Source organism: Carcharodon carcharias, chromosome 21 (assembly GCF_017639515.1).
Source record: "Carcharodon carcharias isolate sCarCar2 chromosome 21, sCarCar2.pri, whole genome shotgun sequence".
Classification (NCBI taxonomy): domain Eukaryota; kingdom Metazoa; phylum Chordata; class Chondrichthyes; order Lamniformes; family Lamnidae; genus Carcharodon; species Carcharodon carcharias.
In genome coordinates, this window is record NC_054487.1 from 33,375,675 (window position 1) to 33,394,374 (window position 18,700).

General features: G+C 41.7%; 1 protein-coding gene across 4 annotated transcripts in view; it reads right to left on the bottom strand.

Annotated features, from left to right (window-relative positions):
• The window catches only part of LOC121293108 (FYVE, RhoGEF and PH domain-containing protein 4-like), a 335,511-nt gene that overhangs the window by 49,735 nt on the left and 267,076 nt on the right, over positions 1 to 18,700 (bottom strand). For all 4 annotated transcript variants that reach the window (XM_041215765.1, XM_041215764.1, XM_041215767.1 and 1 more), the window contains 3 exons: positions 8,753 to 8,909; positions 6,695 to 6,833; positions 943 to 1,001 (listed from right to left, as the gene is read on the bottom strand). In XM_041215765.1, coding sequence (XP_041071699.1) covers positions 943 to 1,001; positions 6,695 to 6,833; positions 8,753 to 8,909 — 355 coding nt within the window. The remainder of the gene's footprint in view (positions 1 to 942; positions 1,002 to 6,694; positions 6,834 to 8,752; positions 8,910 to 18,700) is intronic.

Sequence of the window (18,700 nt, forward strand, 5' to 3'; positions counted from 1 at the left end):
CCCTCCACTTGAGGAATGCATTTTTTTCTCAGTATCAATACTATGGAGGCTTTTGTTAGATGGGAAGAGGTTTTTTTTTATTTTTTTCCCCCCAAGGATTTTGTTTGGAAGCTGAGAACTGTACGAAGTGCATACTGGGAGGGTGGCTAGGGAAGGATACATGGGGCGCATAGTGGCGACATAGGGTGGCATGGATGAATGGATGATCTGAGGGGGCATGGACTGAAATGGAGACGGGTGGGAGTGAAGTTTAGAGGGCCTTTAAGCATTGCTGGGAGCCGAGATACTGCGTTGGATAACCAAGAAGAGCCTTCTAGCCAACCAGGCTCCTCGAGCACTCCAGCACAGCTTGCAAACTGCATGGCCAACCCCAACCCAGTGTGAAAAGACCAAAATGGCGACTAAAGTTATGCATGGGTCAGGTGCACTGTATGTGAGCCGTGAAAGCGTGAAGGTCGTGTTTTCCCCAAGCCCAGAGGAAGATTCGGCCCAGGGTATCTACCTCTTTTTTTTTTTAAAACCATTGTGCAGCTTGCAATCTTTGAGCTTGCCTTAATTGTTATGCAACGCCAGAAATGGTTTTCATTTCTCCAGCAGCTTTGTGCAGTGAAATCAAGCACACTGCAGTAAATCTCTTTTGACGGCAAGCTGTACAGCAGATGCAATTGCAAAGATATTCATGATCAGGAATGTCACAAGAGTGAATTGGTGAGAAGATATCACTATTCATATGAATATTTATTATATAAATTGCTGTCAACTACTCACAATGTGTTTGGATTTTACTGTGCTGACTCCTTTCTTTGCAATAAGGGCCCTTGAATTTACAGTGTTTGTCCATGGTAACTATGTGCTTGCTCACTTGCAAATAGATAATCCTGGCATGTGCCCTTTGTAGAAAAAATTGAAGCCATTAAAGGAAAATATAACTTTCTCACTCACCATCATACGGATTGCAGCATTCGAGTGGGTGGCTGCAGTGGAAATAATTTCAAGGGACTCTGTAAGAAATGTTAAATAGATTAAAAAAAAAACTTAGTTCATTGTGCATTTGAATAATTAAACTGACTCAGTATTTTTCTAATGGAGTCAATAATAAACCTCAAATTACCAAAAAAAATACAACACATTGAAATAATGGACAGAGTAATTATAAGAAAACAATTTGATGTAAAATTTCAGGTGGCACCATGACCCTGAAAGTAAAGCTGAAATGGCTCATCACACAGGCAGCTGAACCCTGAGCTGAGATTACAATTTTAAAATTGCAATTCTCCAGAGATGCAGTGGTTTCTGTTGAGGCCCTGAGGGAAAAGGAGAGGGTGGACCTGGTGGGATGGGTCCCTGAGCAGACTGACAAAGTCATTTGGCAGAATGCCTCATTGCCAGAACTTTCCAATAAGCACCAAGATGTAGCTTGGCTAGTGGTGAGAAAGGCCCTCCCCGTCAGATCCTTCCTACATGCCAGGAGTCTCACCCCCTCTTCATGTTACCCTTGAGGTGGCTGTGGTGGGGAAGAGACCGTTGTTCACCTCCTTGTGGAATGTGCCTTTGCAAAGGAGGTCTGGAGAGAGATGCAGTGGTTTCTGTTGAGTTTCGGCCTGAGCAGTTCTGTGACACAGGACTCTGTGCTCTAAGGGCTGTTCCCAAGGACACACACCGAGACAAACATCAACTGCAGCTGGAGGATCATCAACTCGGTAAAAGACGCTCTTTGGTCTGCCTGTAACTTGTTGGTCTTCCAGCGCAAAGAGTTGTCCCCAACTGAGTGTTGCAGATTTGGACATTCCAAGGTCCAGGACTATGTACTGAGGGACGCACTAAAGCTTGGGGCAGCCGCCGCAAAGGCGCAATGGGGAAGGGTCGCTGCCTAAGACCTTTCTGCCACAGGGCACTGAGGGGCTGGGAACTGTAAAGAGCCCCTCGGGATGTACAGCTCAAAATGAATGTCTGCCAATGATCGTAATATTCATTGTTTGTACTGATACACCTTGTGATTCATGTTGTAAAAGTTGAACCTGATTGTATTTTTGTGATGGTGATTTTGAAATGGTTTAAAATGTTGTTGAAGATTTATGAATAAAGTATATTTTTGCAAAAAAAAAAATTATATCACTGAAGTATCTTTGAGTCCCTGACACACTGGAGGGAAGCGATCAAGGGAAACATAAAGAGGTGTTTCATCCTCAAAGGCGCCCAGAAAGCTAGAAAGGAACAGAGGGAAATGTCCCGACTCCAAAAAAACATGCAGAATCTGCTCCGGCTGCAGTCGATGGGGGTCGATGTCAAGGAGGAACTTGACAAATCATTGGCAAGGCCAACATTTATTGCTCATCCTTAATTTCCCTTAACTGAGTAGCTTGCTAGCACAATTCAGAGGGCAGTTAAGAATCAACCACATTGCTGTCAGTCTGGTGAAGAGGTGAAGAGCCAGCAAGCTTCACTCCTGCACCTTCCACCCCGACAGGGGGGGAAATTGTTGCCCCATGTTTATGTTACTGGGACTAATAATCCAGATACCTAGACTAACACTCTGGAGTCAAACCTCACCACAGGAACTAGGGAATTTAAACTCAGTTAATAAACAAAATCTGGAGTAAGGGAGATCATGTAACTACCAGGTTGCCATTAAAATCCACCTGACTCAATAATGTATTTTGGGATGCAAGTCTACCGTTCTTACCTGGTCTGGCCTATACGTGACACCAGACTGACAGCAATGTGGTTGACTCTTAACTGCCCTCTGAATTGTGCTAGCAAGCTACTCAGTTAAGGGAAATTAAGGATGAGCAATAAATGTTGGCCTTGCCAATGATTTGTCATTGAATGAATCGAAAAGAATTCAGCTGAAAGCATCATTGGAATAAACATAATTAAACAGATAAGCTATTTATTGCAAATATTTTATCTTTCTAGTTTCTTAATTTATAAACTATAGTTTGTTACTTTGCTTAAGATCTTACCAACTGATGCAATGCAAGTATCAAAAATGTTAATAGTAGCACCACGGGGAATGATACAAAGCTATATAGGTGAAGGGCCGAGGTTCAATTCCTTTCCTGGAAAATCAACTAGATTTTCTCATCTCTATTCAGCAACCTCTGTTGGTGTGTGCACGTATGTGCGTCTCTTCCAAAGTTAACTTAGCTCACATGTAAAGAATGGACCCCCATTGTCAGCGATAAAAACAAAAAACTGCGGATGCTGGAAATCCAAAACAAAAACATAATTACCTGGAAAAACTCAGCAGGTCTGGCAGCATCAGCAGAGAAGAAAAGAGTTGACGTTTCGAGTCCTCATGACCCTTCAACAGAACCGTTCTGTTGAAGGGTCATGAGGACTCGAAACGTCAACTTTTTTTTTCTCCGCCAATGCTGCCAGACCTGCTGAGTTTTTCCAGGTAATTATGTTTTTGTTTTGTCCCCCATTGTCAGCACTATTTGAGCACCTAATCTAGGAGCAGTAGAGCAGAAAGTGCTGCCTTGTCAGTCGTTTTGTATTTTAGATAAAATGTTGAACCAAGGACCTGTCTGATTGTTCAGGTAGACATAAAAGGGCCATTATTTGAAGAAGAGCCATGTGCTGACTACATTTATCCCTCAAAACGCAACTAAAACAAATTACCTGAACAATCAGGAAACACGTAACGATATTAGAAAGGATTTATGAGGATGTTAACAGGGATGAGCTATGAGAAGTGGTTGGAAAAGTTAGAACTATTCTCCTTGGAATACAGAAAGTTAAGAAGTAATCTATTAGAGGTTGAACGATGATGAGAGGTTTGATGGGCTGAATACGAACAAAAAATTATTCCCTCTGGTGAGTGGAACAATAACTAGAGGTCATGGATTCAAAGTCATTGGGAAAAGATTAGAGGAGAGATGACAATTTGTTTTTGATTCAGTTGTCGGGACTTGGAATACACGACCCAATAAGGTGGTGGAAGCTGATTTCATAAATAATTTTAAAAAGGGAGTTGGACAGGTACTGGAAGATGGGGGGAAAAAAGCAGAATGTGAGACTAAGCTTTAGAAAGGATGTGAAGGTCTCAGAGAGGGCGCAGAGAACGGTACCAGGAATTCAGTATTTCAGTTCCATTCAGAGACCAGAGGCCAAGGGCAGTTCTCCTTAGAGCAGAGAAGGGTAAGGGGAGATTTAATAGTTGCTCAAAATCATGAAGGGTTTTGATAGATTAGCTAAAGAGAAAGTATTTCCAGCATCAAAAGAATCAGTAACAAGAGGACACAGATTTAAGGAAATGGAAAAAAAAGACAAAAAGTTTCTTTTTAAGCTCAGCAAATAGTTATGATTTTGAATATTTTTGCTTGAAAGAATAGTTGAAACAGATTCAATAATAACTGTTGTGCGAGCAGATATGAGAATATTACACATCATTAAAAACTGTACTTTCATTTGAAAATGGACATTGTTGGACTTTAAAATGGCTTCCAAAGATCACCTGATTTTTGGAACTGCGAGTTGGCCAAACTTCTGGAAGCTTCTAAAGTGGGTTACAATGACCACAGCCTTGTGGAATGTTGCACTTGCCATTGTCAGGGCTCACCCCAAAACAGCAAGGACAATAAAGCCTCAGACGCCCTGTCTCCAGGACTGCCAGGTAACAAAGGGAAGCTACCAAAATTGATTATGCACAATCAAGTGCTAAGGGCTCCTATCTGCCTCTGTTTTAAGTTCATAGATTTGACCACAGGAGATGGAAGGTACTTTGTTAATATGAACAGATTATTGATTACTTCCCATTGTGTATCAATGGCCAATTGTCACCTGGCCAAAAAGCCCTGCTTGCTTGCAGACAACACTGGACTGTCCAATGCAGAAGGAACATCACTGCCAAAACCTAGCGATAACATTTAGCCTTTTTACCAAGCTCCCAAGACTTAAAGTTTAAGGCCTTCTTTAAATCTGCTCCCAAAAGATCCTAAATTCACCTGAAGAAGCTAACTGGTCCTCTGGCTACAAGTATTATTAACTTGCTTTGCATCTCTTATTCCAAAGAAAACTACACAAAATCCTCTCTTCACCTATCTGGACGTGCCTGGATTTTAACTCCTGAGTGAAAGAAACACTCTCTGGACTTTGATATTCACGTGAATTGTTAATGATTCTGTTTGATTTTAATATTCGTAGAAGTAAAACTCCGTTCTCTTACTGTATCTTTCCATGTGCGTATGGTGTGTGGGTTTCCATGTGCGTATGGTGTGTGGGGTTCCATGTGCGTATGGTGTGTGGGGTTCCATGTGCGTATGGTGTGTGGGGTTCCATGTGCGTATGGTGTGTGGGGTTCCATGTGCGTATGGTGTGTGGGGTTCCATGTGCGTATGGTGTGTGGGGTTCCATGTGCGTATGGTGTGTGGGGTTCCATGTGCGTATGGTGTGTGGGGTTCCATGTGCGTATGGTGTGTGGGGTTCCATGTGCGTATGGTGTGTAGGTACATAGTATAGACAAGCCTTTCAGGGAGAGTGAGTGAATAAATAATGCCCCTAGTTTAAAAATCCAAGAAAGTCTGCTGCTTGTGCCTTTATAAAAAAATTATATAAACAAGGCTAAGATGTGTTTCCCAAACCCTATCAAAATTAAATCACACTGATTACACACAGACGGTTAGAAGAATTAGGGGATTCAGTCTGTCTCACTCCCCTGTCTGTAAAAATAACTTTCAAAAAGGTATTTGATAAATATTTGAAGAGGAAAAAACTTGCAGGACTACAGGGAAAGTGTAGGTGAGTGAGACTGATCGGATAATTCAAAGAGATAGCAAAGGCATGCTCAGCCGAATGTGTTATGATTCTACAATTTGAAATTTTACACAGGATAAGGAAAAGATCAAACAAACTTATCCATGCATAGAAATAGGATTAGAGATATCAGGTACTATGTATGTAATGAAGATGAAAAAAAATAGAAATAATATTCTGGAGAAGACCTCCCTAATTCAAGAACATTATTGGATATAGAACTGTACTAATAACAACAACTTATATTACAATATAGTGCAAAAATGTAATGAAACATCCCAAGGCGCTTCTCAGGAACATTATAAAACAAAGTATGACATGGAGCCACAAAGGAGATATTAGGTCAGATGATCAAAGAGGTAGGATTTAAGAAATGTCTTGAATAGGTGCAGGGACCTCTCTGACCGTCTACCTTACTTTTCTACTTTAAGACGCAGAAAAAAAGAGAAATCACTATACAGGAAAATATATGCAAAGGAAGGTTTGCTTGTTTCTCCTTCTATAACACTTTAGGTTAATGAGGGATTAGGGCTGCAGCTTTGCTTTGGTGATCTGTATTGTAATGGGTATACTGCAATAAATTTTGTAAGAAATAAAGCTCTCATGTTTGTTAATCCTACCTCTGGTTCTGTCTAGTACACAATTCTCAACATAATCTGGCTCTGCCCTGCAATCTACTTTGCAAAGGGGATCATAGCTTTCCATTCTAATTTAGAATCATCACACCCTCTTGCTCAATGGTATGGGTGAGAATGAATAGAATACTTAAAAGGAGAAAAGAAAATGCAAAGAAAAGTATAAAGGTTGTTTGAGATTTATTTTACCTTTGTTTTTGTGGATTGCTTAGAAGCATTACTCTGATCTGATCGATTAAAACCCTAAAAGAGCGATTACGGTATTAAACCCGTTTTAAAAATAATTCAGAGGTTCTCCTTACTCTCTGCATCTTTCCTGTCTAAGGAATCCTGTGGTAGTTTCTTCAAATAATCTTTGAGTAGCAGCTCATAGCGAGGAATTCGTTGGACAGGTTCTAACATGTGATGTTGGATTGTGAGGGAGCCACAGATCCCTTGTTTCTGAAAAACAGACACATCATTAAAGTGCACAAATCTAAACCGGCACCTCAAAGAACAAACATCAAATAAGTTACGTCACTGAAATGAAAATTAATTAGCTGTTTGAAAATAGATATAAAGTTTATCAAGTGGAACATTTAATTTTTACCTGCACTGAGTTAGCTGATCATAGCCAGAATAAAAGCATCCCAATGATCTTGGTGTCCCTGGGCTACAAGCTAAGTGGCTAACAAAATTTGTTCTTTGGATGCAGGTGACACTGGCAAGGCTACAAATGTCACCCATGCCTGGTTGCCCTGAGAAAGTGGTGATAGACCGAATGTTGGAACGCCCACAGTCCGCGTGGTGACTGTACTTCATGATGGTGTTCGGGAATTCCACGATTTTGATCCAGATATGATGCAGGAGAGAGGATAAAGTGATTACTTGGAGTTATTTTGTAGCTATATCCATCCGGGTGGGTGGTCAGTATTTCATTACACTTCTGACTTCCACCATCCAGTTGGAGGAGAGACTTGAGGAATCAGGAAGTGAGCTGCTTGTTGCAGAGCCTCTGCCTTGCTTTAATAGTCATGCACTGCATTTATTTAAGTTTCTGGTCAATGGGGACCTAAGACAACGGCCCACAAATGGCTGGATCTTCGCATTTCACACTGCGCTGAGTGCCATGAATCGGATTGTCAATCTACCCTTTGTATTATTTTTGTGTTGCAAATTAATAATGGTACAGAGCTGCAACCAGGGCAACCGGGGTTATTGGCAATTCTCTTTAACCAATGAAACAAATTGGGGAGGGAGAAAGAAACTGAGGCTTGAATTTTTCCGGTCCTGCCCATGGCAGGAATTGGTGCGGGTGGGACCGGAAAATTTGGAGAGCAGCTTTGACTTTGAGTGGGCATTTCCAGTCCCCCAAATCCCAACCAGAGTGAACAATGGAAAAGGAAATCATTACCTTCAGTCTGTCACAAACTCCGCTCCCTTGCTACTGATTTGGTCATCTTCTCAGGCAGAACAAGAATGTTCATAATGTTGATATTCTGTTGAGCCCTCAGCTGACTTTAACACCCATGCCATATCCATCACAAAGACCACTGAATTGCACCTTTCCACTCCAATGAATGATGTCACCTCCAAACCCCTTGCTGGTTTCCTATTCTCCACTATCCACAAGTTTTAAATTGACTAAAATTCTGCTGTACAGATACAGTCTGGTACCAAGTCAAATTTGTTCAGCATCCCTCCAGTTATTCACGCTTGCTACAAGCCACCAAACAACCTCCCAAACACATTACGATCAAAATCCTGCTCTCATCCTAAATCCCTTCATGGCCTTGCCCTATTTTGCAATCTTCTCCTATCTTCTACTAATTGCTCCATTGCTCTAATGCCAGCATCTGTCTTCTCCCTTGGCCTTCTCATTGGGGTTGGTACAATCTTTGATTGTTTCAGACTTGCTCTCTGAAGCTTGCTCCTTAAACCTTTTAAAAAAATCTCAAATACTCTAATCCTCTCTCTTCAATTAATCTTTTGGTCCCTTATTCTAATCAATCCCTTCCTGGATCAGGATCCATTTTTCTTATGGCCATTTGTGAAGCATCCAAAGCATAACAATTTTTTTGTTGTTGTGGTGACAACATGTACCATAATATATGTACACAAATAAATTTAAAAAACTCAAGTTGTTCTGCCAAAGTGTATGATATTGTCTAACTTTTCCACTTCAGGTACTGCCACAAGTTCAAGTGTTGCAATAGATATTTGACATTACAATCACACGTTTATACGTAAAGATTACTGTAGTATTTATGCTCAGTTGTCTTAAATGTGATGGAGATAATGTCTAAATATAAAAGAGTGTTACTTTAAGAACAAACGCTTCATGACTGTAATTATAAATTTGCATCATCCTTCCTGGTTACCTGAATTTCCTCGACAATGGCTTTGAACTGTGGTGATCTGCCCATCCACGTTTTCAGTAGCCCCATGGCCTTTTCAAAGTTTTTCACATACTCTCCGTACATCTTCAGAAATGGGGCTAACTTCTGCAAAATATCCCCTATCTGTGGTGTAGTATTCCTACAGGAGATAAATTCAGGCATTACATTTATGAACAATGATTGAGTCCACAGAACAGTACACTGGGTCTCCAATGTGTTGTGTCATGGAATGTTAGCAGCCAGGACTTTTCCTATGGTGGGCAGGGCCAGGGCCAATTGCCACCCATAATCGGTTCGGCACCACCATTTTGCTACCTGTGTGTGTGTGTGCATGTGTGTGTGTGGGGGCAGGGGGAGGTGGGGGGGCACGGAGGGGGCAGGGGAGGGAGAGTCAAAAGAGTCGAAAGGGAGAGTCGAAATGAAATTGCGCAGCAATCTCCCTGAGGCATGATTGAATGGATACTAAAATAATTAAAGAAGTGATTAAAATATTTATTTAAACATGTCCTCTTCATGTGACTGTGTCCCATGAGTGGGTTCATGTTTTTATATTTATGAAAATTTATTTATTTATTCAATAAAAGCTTCAGGAAGCCTCATCGTGGATGAGGTTTCCTGAAAAATGCGAAGGCCGCTTGGGCTTTCTGCCTGCCTGCCAATCTTAAGGTTGGACAGGCAACATTCTCAAGTGGCGCATAGAAACATAGAAACTAGGAGCAGGAGTAGGCCATTCATTATGATCATGGCTGATCATCCAACTCAATAGCCTGCTCCTGCTTTCTCCCCATATCCTTTGATCCCCTTCACCCCAAGAGCTATATCTAACTCCTTCTTGAAAACATACAATGTTTTGGTCTCAACTACTTTCTGTGGTAATGAATTCCACAGGCTCACCACTCTCTGGGTGAAGAAATTTCTCATCTCAATCCTAAATGGTCTACCCCATATCCTCAGACTGTGACCCCTGCTTCTGGACTCCCACCATCAGGAACATCCTTCCTGCATCTACCCTGTCTAGTCCTGTTAGAATTTTATAGGTTTCTATGAGATCCCCCCTCATTCTTCTGAACTCCAGCGAATATAATCCTAATCGACTCAATCTCTCCTCATATGCCAGTCTCGCCATCCCAGGAATCAGTCGGGTCAACCTTTGCTGCACTCCTTCTATAGCAAGTACATCCTTCCTCAAATAAGGAGACCAAAACTGCACACAATATTCCAGGTGTGATCTCACCAAGGTTCAGTTCAATTGCAGCAAGACATCCCTGTTCCTGTACTCGAATCCTTTGACTATGAAGGCCAACATACCATTTGCCTTCTTTACCGACCGCTGCACCTGCATGCTTACCTTCAGCAACTGGTGTACAAGGACACCCAGGTCTCGTTGCACATTCTCTCAATTTATAGCCATTCAGATAATAATCTGCCTTCCTGTTTTTGCTATCAAAATGGATAACCTCACATTTATCCACATTATACTGCACCTGCCATGCATTTGCCCACTCAATCAGCTTGTCCAAATCACACTGAAGCATCTCTGCATCCTCCTCACAGCTCACCATCCCACCCAGCTTTGGCTCATCTGCAAATTTGGAGATATTACATTTAATTCCCTCTTCTAAATCATTAATATATATTGTGAATAACTGGGGTCCCAATGGTACCCCACTAGTCACTGCCTGCCATTCGGAAAAAGACTCGTTTATTCCTACTCTTTGTTTCCTGTCTGCCAACCAGTTTGCTATCCATCTCAATACACTACCCCCAATCCCATGTGCTTTAAGTTTACACGCCTATGATTTCTTAATGGCCTTAATAGGCCGTTTAAATTCCGGCGGGCATGCAGCCGACTCCAGCATGCACCCGCCCAACGAAATATCGCGATGATGTCGGGATGTATGCCTGACGTCATCGCGTGTCATTTAGCACATCGGCGTGTTGGGCTCGCCCTCGCAAGCTGACTGGAAAATTCTGCCCCATGTGTTTTGGTGCTCTAGATTCCCCAAGCAGTGAATTTATAATGAAAATGACTTAGAAATTCAACAGTGTACCTTCTACAAAGTGACACATCACAGATTAAGGTTGTGATCTCATTCTGTTACTGCCCATTATTCGATCTTTCAAAAATGACAAATTGGCTAATTTGAACGCTTATTAAAAATGCACAAAAATCATGTAAGAATAAGAGTGACACAAAGGTCCTGATGTGTAACTCATCGTGCAAAAAAGGAAAGTGAATGTTTAGGTCCAAAATTTGAAAAAAACATTCTTGGAAGAATTAGTGACAAAAAGTCATGCTGAAACAACCTGTTAAGGAAGTAAAGTTTAGTTCTATGCAGCACAGTGTCTGCAACTCAAACAAGCGTGCATATACAGCAAGGGCAGGGTTACAATGGGGATTTTTAGATATGAAATACAAATTTCCCAGAACTAATAAGAAAAGAACAAACATTTGCTATTAATACATTTAAATGTTAAATTCACTTTAACACAAGTCTACAACTGCTGTATCCTGTACAATTTTTGTCACAAAATGCAGCCTAGAAAACTTGAAGAGGTTCAAAGGTACATAGCACAATTTTGATATAAAGTCACTGAGGAGATGGGAGCCTTGTTACTGAAAAATTTTAAACAAGGACAATGAATAATATAAAAGGTGTGCATTATTTTGTTGAAGGTGTTACGATTTCAGACGTAATCCCACCCCCACCCCCCCCACTCCAAATTATGTTACGGTCCCAGATAAGAACCAAATTTTGTTATGATCCGGTTATGGACATGTAACCGTTTTTGGTTAAATTGGAGAAAATTTTAAATCCTAAGTATTTACTATGAGAATAAAGCCACAGGATTCCACAGTTCTAAACAAACAGAAAAATTTTTACTATACAAAAGTCAGCTTATTTTATACCCTAATATCCAGAATTAACACGAATTAACAGGCAAATTGTGGTTGTACGCACCACAAAATGCATGCTAAATGCCAAGACAGATCCCGTGAATTTTCTCAGCAAACTACCAAGATGTCAAAGAGTTACAAAAACTCTTAAAAATTCAACTTCCTCCTTGGGATTTCATCAAAGATCTAGCCTCCAATTTCCCTTAAACGCCTCTCCAACTCAGACTGCCTCATTGACTGCTCACCTCCCAGTCACTCAATCTCTTCCCCTGAGACTGTGTCCCACTGGATTCGCTCCAACAGCTAGTTACTGGCATAATTCCAGCTCCCTAGCTACTCTGAGCAGAATGCTACTGCTCAAGAGCTTTGATTTTCCCCCCAGCTCCTAGATTCATGTAGCAGACAATTGCACTTCAGCTTCGCTGAGCAGACACTACTCCCCACAAGCTTCTCTGAGCCCTAACTCCCAACTTCATGGAGCTAATAGCTGCTGTTTACTTCTGCTTCAACGAATTGATACCTGCCCTGGGCTTCTCTTAGTTCCAATTTTACCAGCACAAAGCTAGCAACCTTCTGCTGCCCCTTGCAGCTCCAGAGTTATCTGAACAACCACTGGTTACCACAGGATGCTGCTCATTCAGCAGCACGGAGCTAATGGCAGCACTTCAGCTGCATGAACCGAGCCTCCTCTTTGTCTGCTTCCTACAGGCTGCTATTCACTCTGCTGCTTGAACTGATCTGTGTGACCTATTAATATCCACCCCTGCTCTGAGGCGGGGTATGCTGCATCAACTTTGGTACATTCTGTACTTTAAATGTTACAATCTCCAGTTGACAAAAGGTCAGCCTCAGAACTACTAACTTACAAAATCTCAAGACAAAAATCCAAAAATGTAGATTTCCTCAGAAATGTGTATAGTGGATAAGGGAATAGTTAACTATTTATGGGGAAATTTAACATTAAGGTTTCTAATTAAGATTGGTATGAGATTCTACCACAAGAGAGTAATCCCTGAACAGCTAAATAACCTCATTTCAACCCCAAATTTTATTGTCCTTTGGCATACCCAGACTGGTGTTATTTTACATACACACATATGCTATATTCAGGGCAGAATTAGATTAAACATTTCTACAATTTGTGTTAATCCACCTAGATTTACAACCCCTAAAGGAGGGACACATATACAACACATTAAAAAACTGAAACTTAGATGAAAAGCTTAGGGCCATTGTGTTGGAAGGAAAGGGTGGAGAGAAAGAGTAAATGAGAGAACTTATGGACCTGACAACATCTTTCAAAAATGTCTCAAAGAACTTATATGAAGTGGCATTTAAAACTTAAAGGCAATGAAGAACATAAATTGAATCAGGAAATTGTGACAACTTGATGCCAATCTCGGGTCTTAAATTTTGATTTGTAGAAGTAAACAATGAATTTGGGTTGGATAGCATTTGATGAATCTTGTTTTCAAGATGGTGAGAATGATGGGAGGAGGAGGAACATATTAAAAAGCAGAGTTAGAGCTTTGGGGGAGTGATAAGTCTGCCATAGTAAAATCAATAAAAGAGAAAAACAGAGCTCAGGGGATTGTATATCAGTTCATTGATCAGTTCTTGTATTTTGGATTTGGAAGAAGATATTAGAAGAATCTTCCCAAATGAGAGAGCAGATTCCAGGTTTGGGCTGCATAGAAAGGATTAAGAGTTGTTGCAGGTAAAAGTAAAACTGTTTTGGCATAACAAAGAATCTAAACTTCTTAGTGGCAGCTTTAGCTGTAAAGATAATGTGGAGGTTCTATTTGAGATGGGAAGAAAGAGTAAGGCCAAGGATATCAATTCTTTGAAGAGCCAAGAGTTGGATAAAAGGATAAGAAATTTTAGCTGCTGGATTTAGGACACATAAATCTTGCCTTTGAAGAATTGAAAGGAACAACATTTTTATTGACAGGCATCCAGATCAAGATGCAGTGATCACAGCACCATACTGAGCGAATCTGTGTGCACTGAAGGCATAAATTCTAGAAATTCTAAATGTATTTAATTATCAGTAAGATTTGACATAAATATGCATGATAAATGATGCACTTTTTAAATACACATCTGTATGTTAATAACAAACTATTTAATTCCAGCAAAAAATGCCAGCAAATTTTATAATAATTAACTGTTAAAATGATTTAATTTAACCCATAATGAATCTGAATTTTTTTGCTTCTATTTTCACGATTTTAAGTTCACACATATTTTTGTGAAGCCAATTTTAACCATAAATGCTGTAAAGCAGAGTGGAGCACATTAGTCAAAGTTTCTTAGAATGGTACGCTTGCACTAGAAGCAATAAGTTTTTTTGCAGTCACCCACCCTCCTACTTTTTACCTGGCACACAGGGCCAAATTGCCTCATATTGGTGATGCATCAACAAGGAAGCTGTACCAGCATGCTAATTCTAGATTAGTGTACAAGGATACCTAAATCCCTCAGAACACCAATATTTAATAGACTCTCATGTATCAAAAATATAATCAACTTTTCTATTCTTCTTACCAGAGTGGATAATTTCATATTTACCCACATTATATTCCATCTACCACCTTCTTGCCCACTCTCTTAACTTGTTTATATTCCTTTGCATCCTCCTCGTAGCTTACTTTTCCATCTCTGTACTGTTAGCAAACTTGAAAGCACTACATTCAATCCCCTCATCTAAGTAATTGATATAGAGAGCAAATAGGTGTGAAAGATGAGTGGCATAACACCTTCAGGTGCCAAGCCCTAAAATCAGACTTTCCCAGCATTCTGCTTTAGAATACTCCTCAGGCTAATACACCTTGCAGTTCCACTCATTCTTCTCTCTCCGGAGATTAGGTTTGAAAACCAACACTTAACTCACTTTCATCTTTGTGCCATCGTTCACTCTTAACCCACAGTCGCCATGCACAAGTACTGGAATTTCCTCCTCTCCATACAATCTATTTCTCATACTCACAACTCTCTCATCTGCAAGGAGATAAAGTAGCATGCAGGACTCCAGGAAGAAGTAGAGAGCTGGGTTTTGGCGGCGGGGTGTGTGTGTGTGTGTGTGTGTGTGTGTGTGTGTGTGTGTGGGGGGAGGGGGCTCTCCACGATTGGAAGCGACAAAGGGTCTCCACTGGCAATACATGCCCTCCTGGTCTACTGGGAAGGATGCCTTGCTCTGGGAGGCTGCAGAACTCAGCAAAGAGCTGCCATGAAAGCCTGAGGCTCCTGAGGCACTGGTGTTCACACAAGTCGAGCAAACTGATCTTCTGCTTGCAAACCCTGTATTGGGAGTCTTGCCACATCCGAATAGATCTTGGCACCATCCCCTCTATTTTGTGGAGTGCATGTGACTGAGGAAAAGGCAGCGAGTGCTGCTCCTTTAGTTAATGGGGGTTTTCTGCACAGCTGCAAACCAACCCGAGTCAAATCTAGAAGTGGGTAAGATCATGTCAGGTTCCTGGCGCAATGTCACTTCTTGGGGGTTTGATCCCCTGCCTGCACCTGAGCCCTCCTCCCCTTGGCAATTTAATTTGTGTCTTGAGGCTCATCATCAAACCAAAATACTGTCCAAAAATAAGGTACATTCCAAGTTGTAGGGCACACAGAGTCATAAAGCCATACAAACCAATTAAGTCCTAATAACACTGAACATGTGCATAACAGGACAAAACTAGGTGGTATACCCAAATTACATGGTAGAGAGGAGTGGCGGGGTACAATTGAACTAAACAAGCAACTTTCTTCACAAGAAGGTTGACAAGGGCAAGCAGTGCAGTTTCCTTTAATGACACTTTTTGCCTTTTATACAAATTGTGCACTCAGCCATTTAACACATCTAATGCAAATTTGTGCTCTCAATGTAGTCCTGCCTTATAATTTTGCAACTACATTGTAATTACATCATTAAGACGCTGAAACAATACTTATCTTTCACAAGTGTTTTCCCTCAGCAAAAATGCTCCTTTAAACATCCCAGAGCAGTCAACCAGGGCACTGACATGAATCTTTTTTTTTAAAAAATTGTCATGAAAGTATAATATTTATTCTAAAGTAGGTTTATGGGGGTTGGGGGGAGTTGTGTTTTTCAATGTGTGAGTAATTTAATTACATTTTGTAGCCAAGCAGGTTGCAAGTTGAAATTAACATTTTAAAGGCACTTCTACACCTTTTGATAAGTAGGTAAACATGGTTGGGGTCTTAGCACGTAAGGTGTGAAGGGAATTTGCATTTTTAGATAGATGAAGGGAGGTTTGAATTTTAACGAGGTTAATGAGAATATTGGCAACATGAAAAGATTTATATTATGAGAAAGATAAAGTTCCAAAGACAAATGGGGGGGGGGGGGGAGAGAGTTGAAGATCGAACGCGCGGAGGAGTGCCTCTGATCGGCACCCCCAATTGGGGGTGTGATGCCATTTTACGTGAGCGGACCAATTAAGGCCTCTCAGCATGACGTCAAACATGGAAGCACTATACGCTCCCTGTGCGGGTGGGGGGTGGGGTGGGGGGGGGGGGGGGGGGGGTCCCTCAGCTAAGTGCTGCCTCAGTAACATCAGCTGTACATTAAAAAATATTAAAAATAGAGAAATAAATTCCATGACGTGTCCCCTCATGCGACACTGTCACGAGTTGGGACATGTCCATAACTTTTAAAAACACTTTAACTACATTTTTAAAAACCTACATGAAACCTCATCCCGCCCGTGGATGAGGTTTCATGCTTTTTCCAATGCCTGCCGGGGCTCCTGGCCTGCCCGCCAGCCTTAAGGTTGGACGGGCAGGTCCATTAATTACTTTAATGACACTATCAATGGCCTCAATTGGCCATTGACAGGTCGGTGGGCCAGCAGACGATTTTGCTGAGCCCCCGCCTTCCTGAAAATTTAAATGGGGTGGGATGACGTTGGGAGTTCCGCTTGATGTCAATGTGCATCATTTTATGCGTCGGCGAGCGGGCCCCACCCCTCCGCTCACCAACAGGAAAATCCTGGCCATGGAAACAATAGAATTTACATATTGGACAGAATTTTCCCCTCATCGGGTGGGTATGGTGGGTGGGCCCGGGAGCGGCCACGCAATGGACTGCTGCCCATGATCAGGCCCCGACTGTGATTTCATGCTTGCAGGCCAATTAATGGCCAGCCAATGTGAATCACACGCTGAAACGCTCAACACTGCCTGGATGTGGGGAGAGGAAGGCAAGTGTGGAAGTCAGCGCATGCGCACGGGTGTGGTAAGTGAAAGCTCCCTGAAGGCACAGAGCTGCCTCAGGGAGCTGAAGATTTTTAACATGAAAAATAATGAATGGAAAAATAAGGGACATGTGTCCTCATGTGACTCCGTCACATGAGCAGGGGCATGTTAAAAATAAGTTTTGATTTTTTTTTAAATCACTGGTTGTAACCTCATCCTGCCCATGGATGAGGTTTCGCAAAAAACGCAAAGGCCACTTGGCCTATTCGCCCACCCACCAACTGAACGGTTGGATGAGCAGTGAAAAATTCCATTTAATTAATTAAGAGCCTTAATAGGCCTCTCAATTATCAGTGGGCGCATTGCTGCCTCTTGTGCATGCCTGCCGAGCGAAATATCGTGAGCGTGCACGATGGCATCAGGACGCTCGCCCAACGCCATCGTGTACTATTTTACTCCCGCCCAGGTTGGGTGCATGCCTGCCAATGGAAAGATTCTGCCCATAAAAAGAGAGAAACGTTTATGAAGGAAAATGAGGGTATGTGGCAAGGGAAGGCATTGTGAGATCTAACAGAAGTGTGTGAAATAGCCTAAATGAAGCCTCCAGTATTTGTGCATTACCCTGCTGTCTACAGAAATTGAAGCTGGAGAAAGCCATTTTGAATTCCACTGTCCATTGTAGTGTGCAAATTTGCTGGATCTGTTTAAAAGCAAAAATCTGTTTTTGGACCGTTACCCTAAAGGGGGTGTAACTGGGAGTCAGGTTAAAGGAATTTTAGGAGTTATTGTAGTAGTAATTTGAAGTACTATGTATGTGCTTGAAACCTTTTCTTTTGTTAATAAATATTTTAATTTAGTTTTTAATAAATATCTCTAAAAGTCATGGTGGACTTATTACTTATGAATTCAGTGCATGTATCTCGAAATAAATGGAAATTGCAAAATTGTTGTGATAGTGCGATCAAGTTTCCCTCATGTATTTGATCTGCCTGGCACACATCATCTGTTGCGTCACAACATTATTCTTTCATGGGATGTGGCCAATACTGGCAAGGCCAGCATTTGTTGCACTTCACTATTTGTCCTTAAGAATGTTGTGGTGAACCGCCTTGAACTGTTGCAGTCCATGTGGTGTAGGTACACCCACAGTGCTGTTAGGGAGGAGTTCCAGGATTTTGGTCCAGTGATGATGAAGGAAGAGCGATACATTTCCAAGTCAGGTTGGTGTTGGCTTGGATGGGAACTTGCTGGTGGTGGTGGTGTTCCCTTCTGCCTGCTGCCCTTGTCCTTCTAGGTGTTGGGGGTTGTGCATTTGGAAGATGCTGTCAAAAGAACCCTGGTAATTTGCTGCAGCACATCTTACATAGAGTACACACTGCTGCTGCTGTGGTGGAGTGAGTGAAGGTTTAAGTTGGTGGATGGGGTGTCAATCAAGCAGGCTGCTTTGTCCTGGGTGGTGTCGAGCTTCTTGAGTTTTGTTGGAGTCACACTCACCCAAGCAAATGGAGAGTATTCCATCACACTCCTGTCATGTGTCTTCAGGCTTTGGGAGTCAGTAGATGAGTTAATTACCTCAGGATTCCCAGCCTCCAACACGCTCTTGTAGTCATGGCATTTATAAGGCTGGTCCAGTTCAGTTTCAATGGTAACCCCCAGGATGTTGATAGAGCAGGATTCAGTGATGGTCATGCCATTGAATGTCAAGGGGAGATGCTTCGATTCTCTCCTGCTGGAGATGGTCATTGCCTGACACTTGTGTGGCGCGTATGTTACTTACCACATATCAGCCCAAGCCTGAATGCAGGTCTTGCTGCATA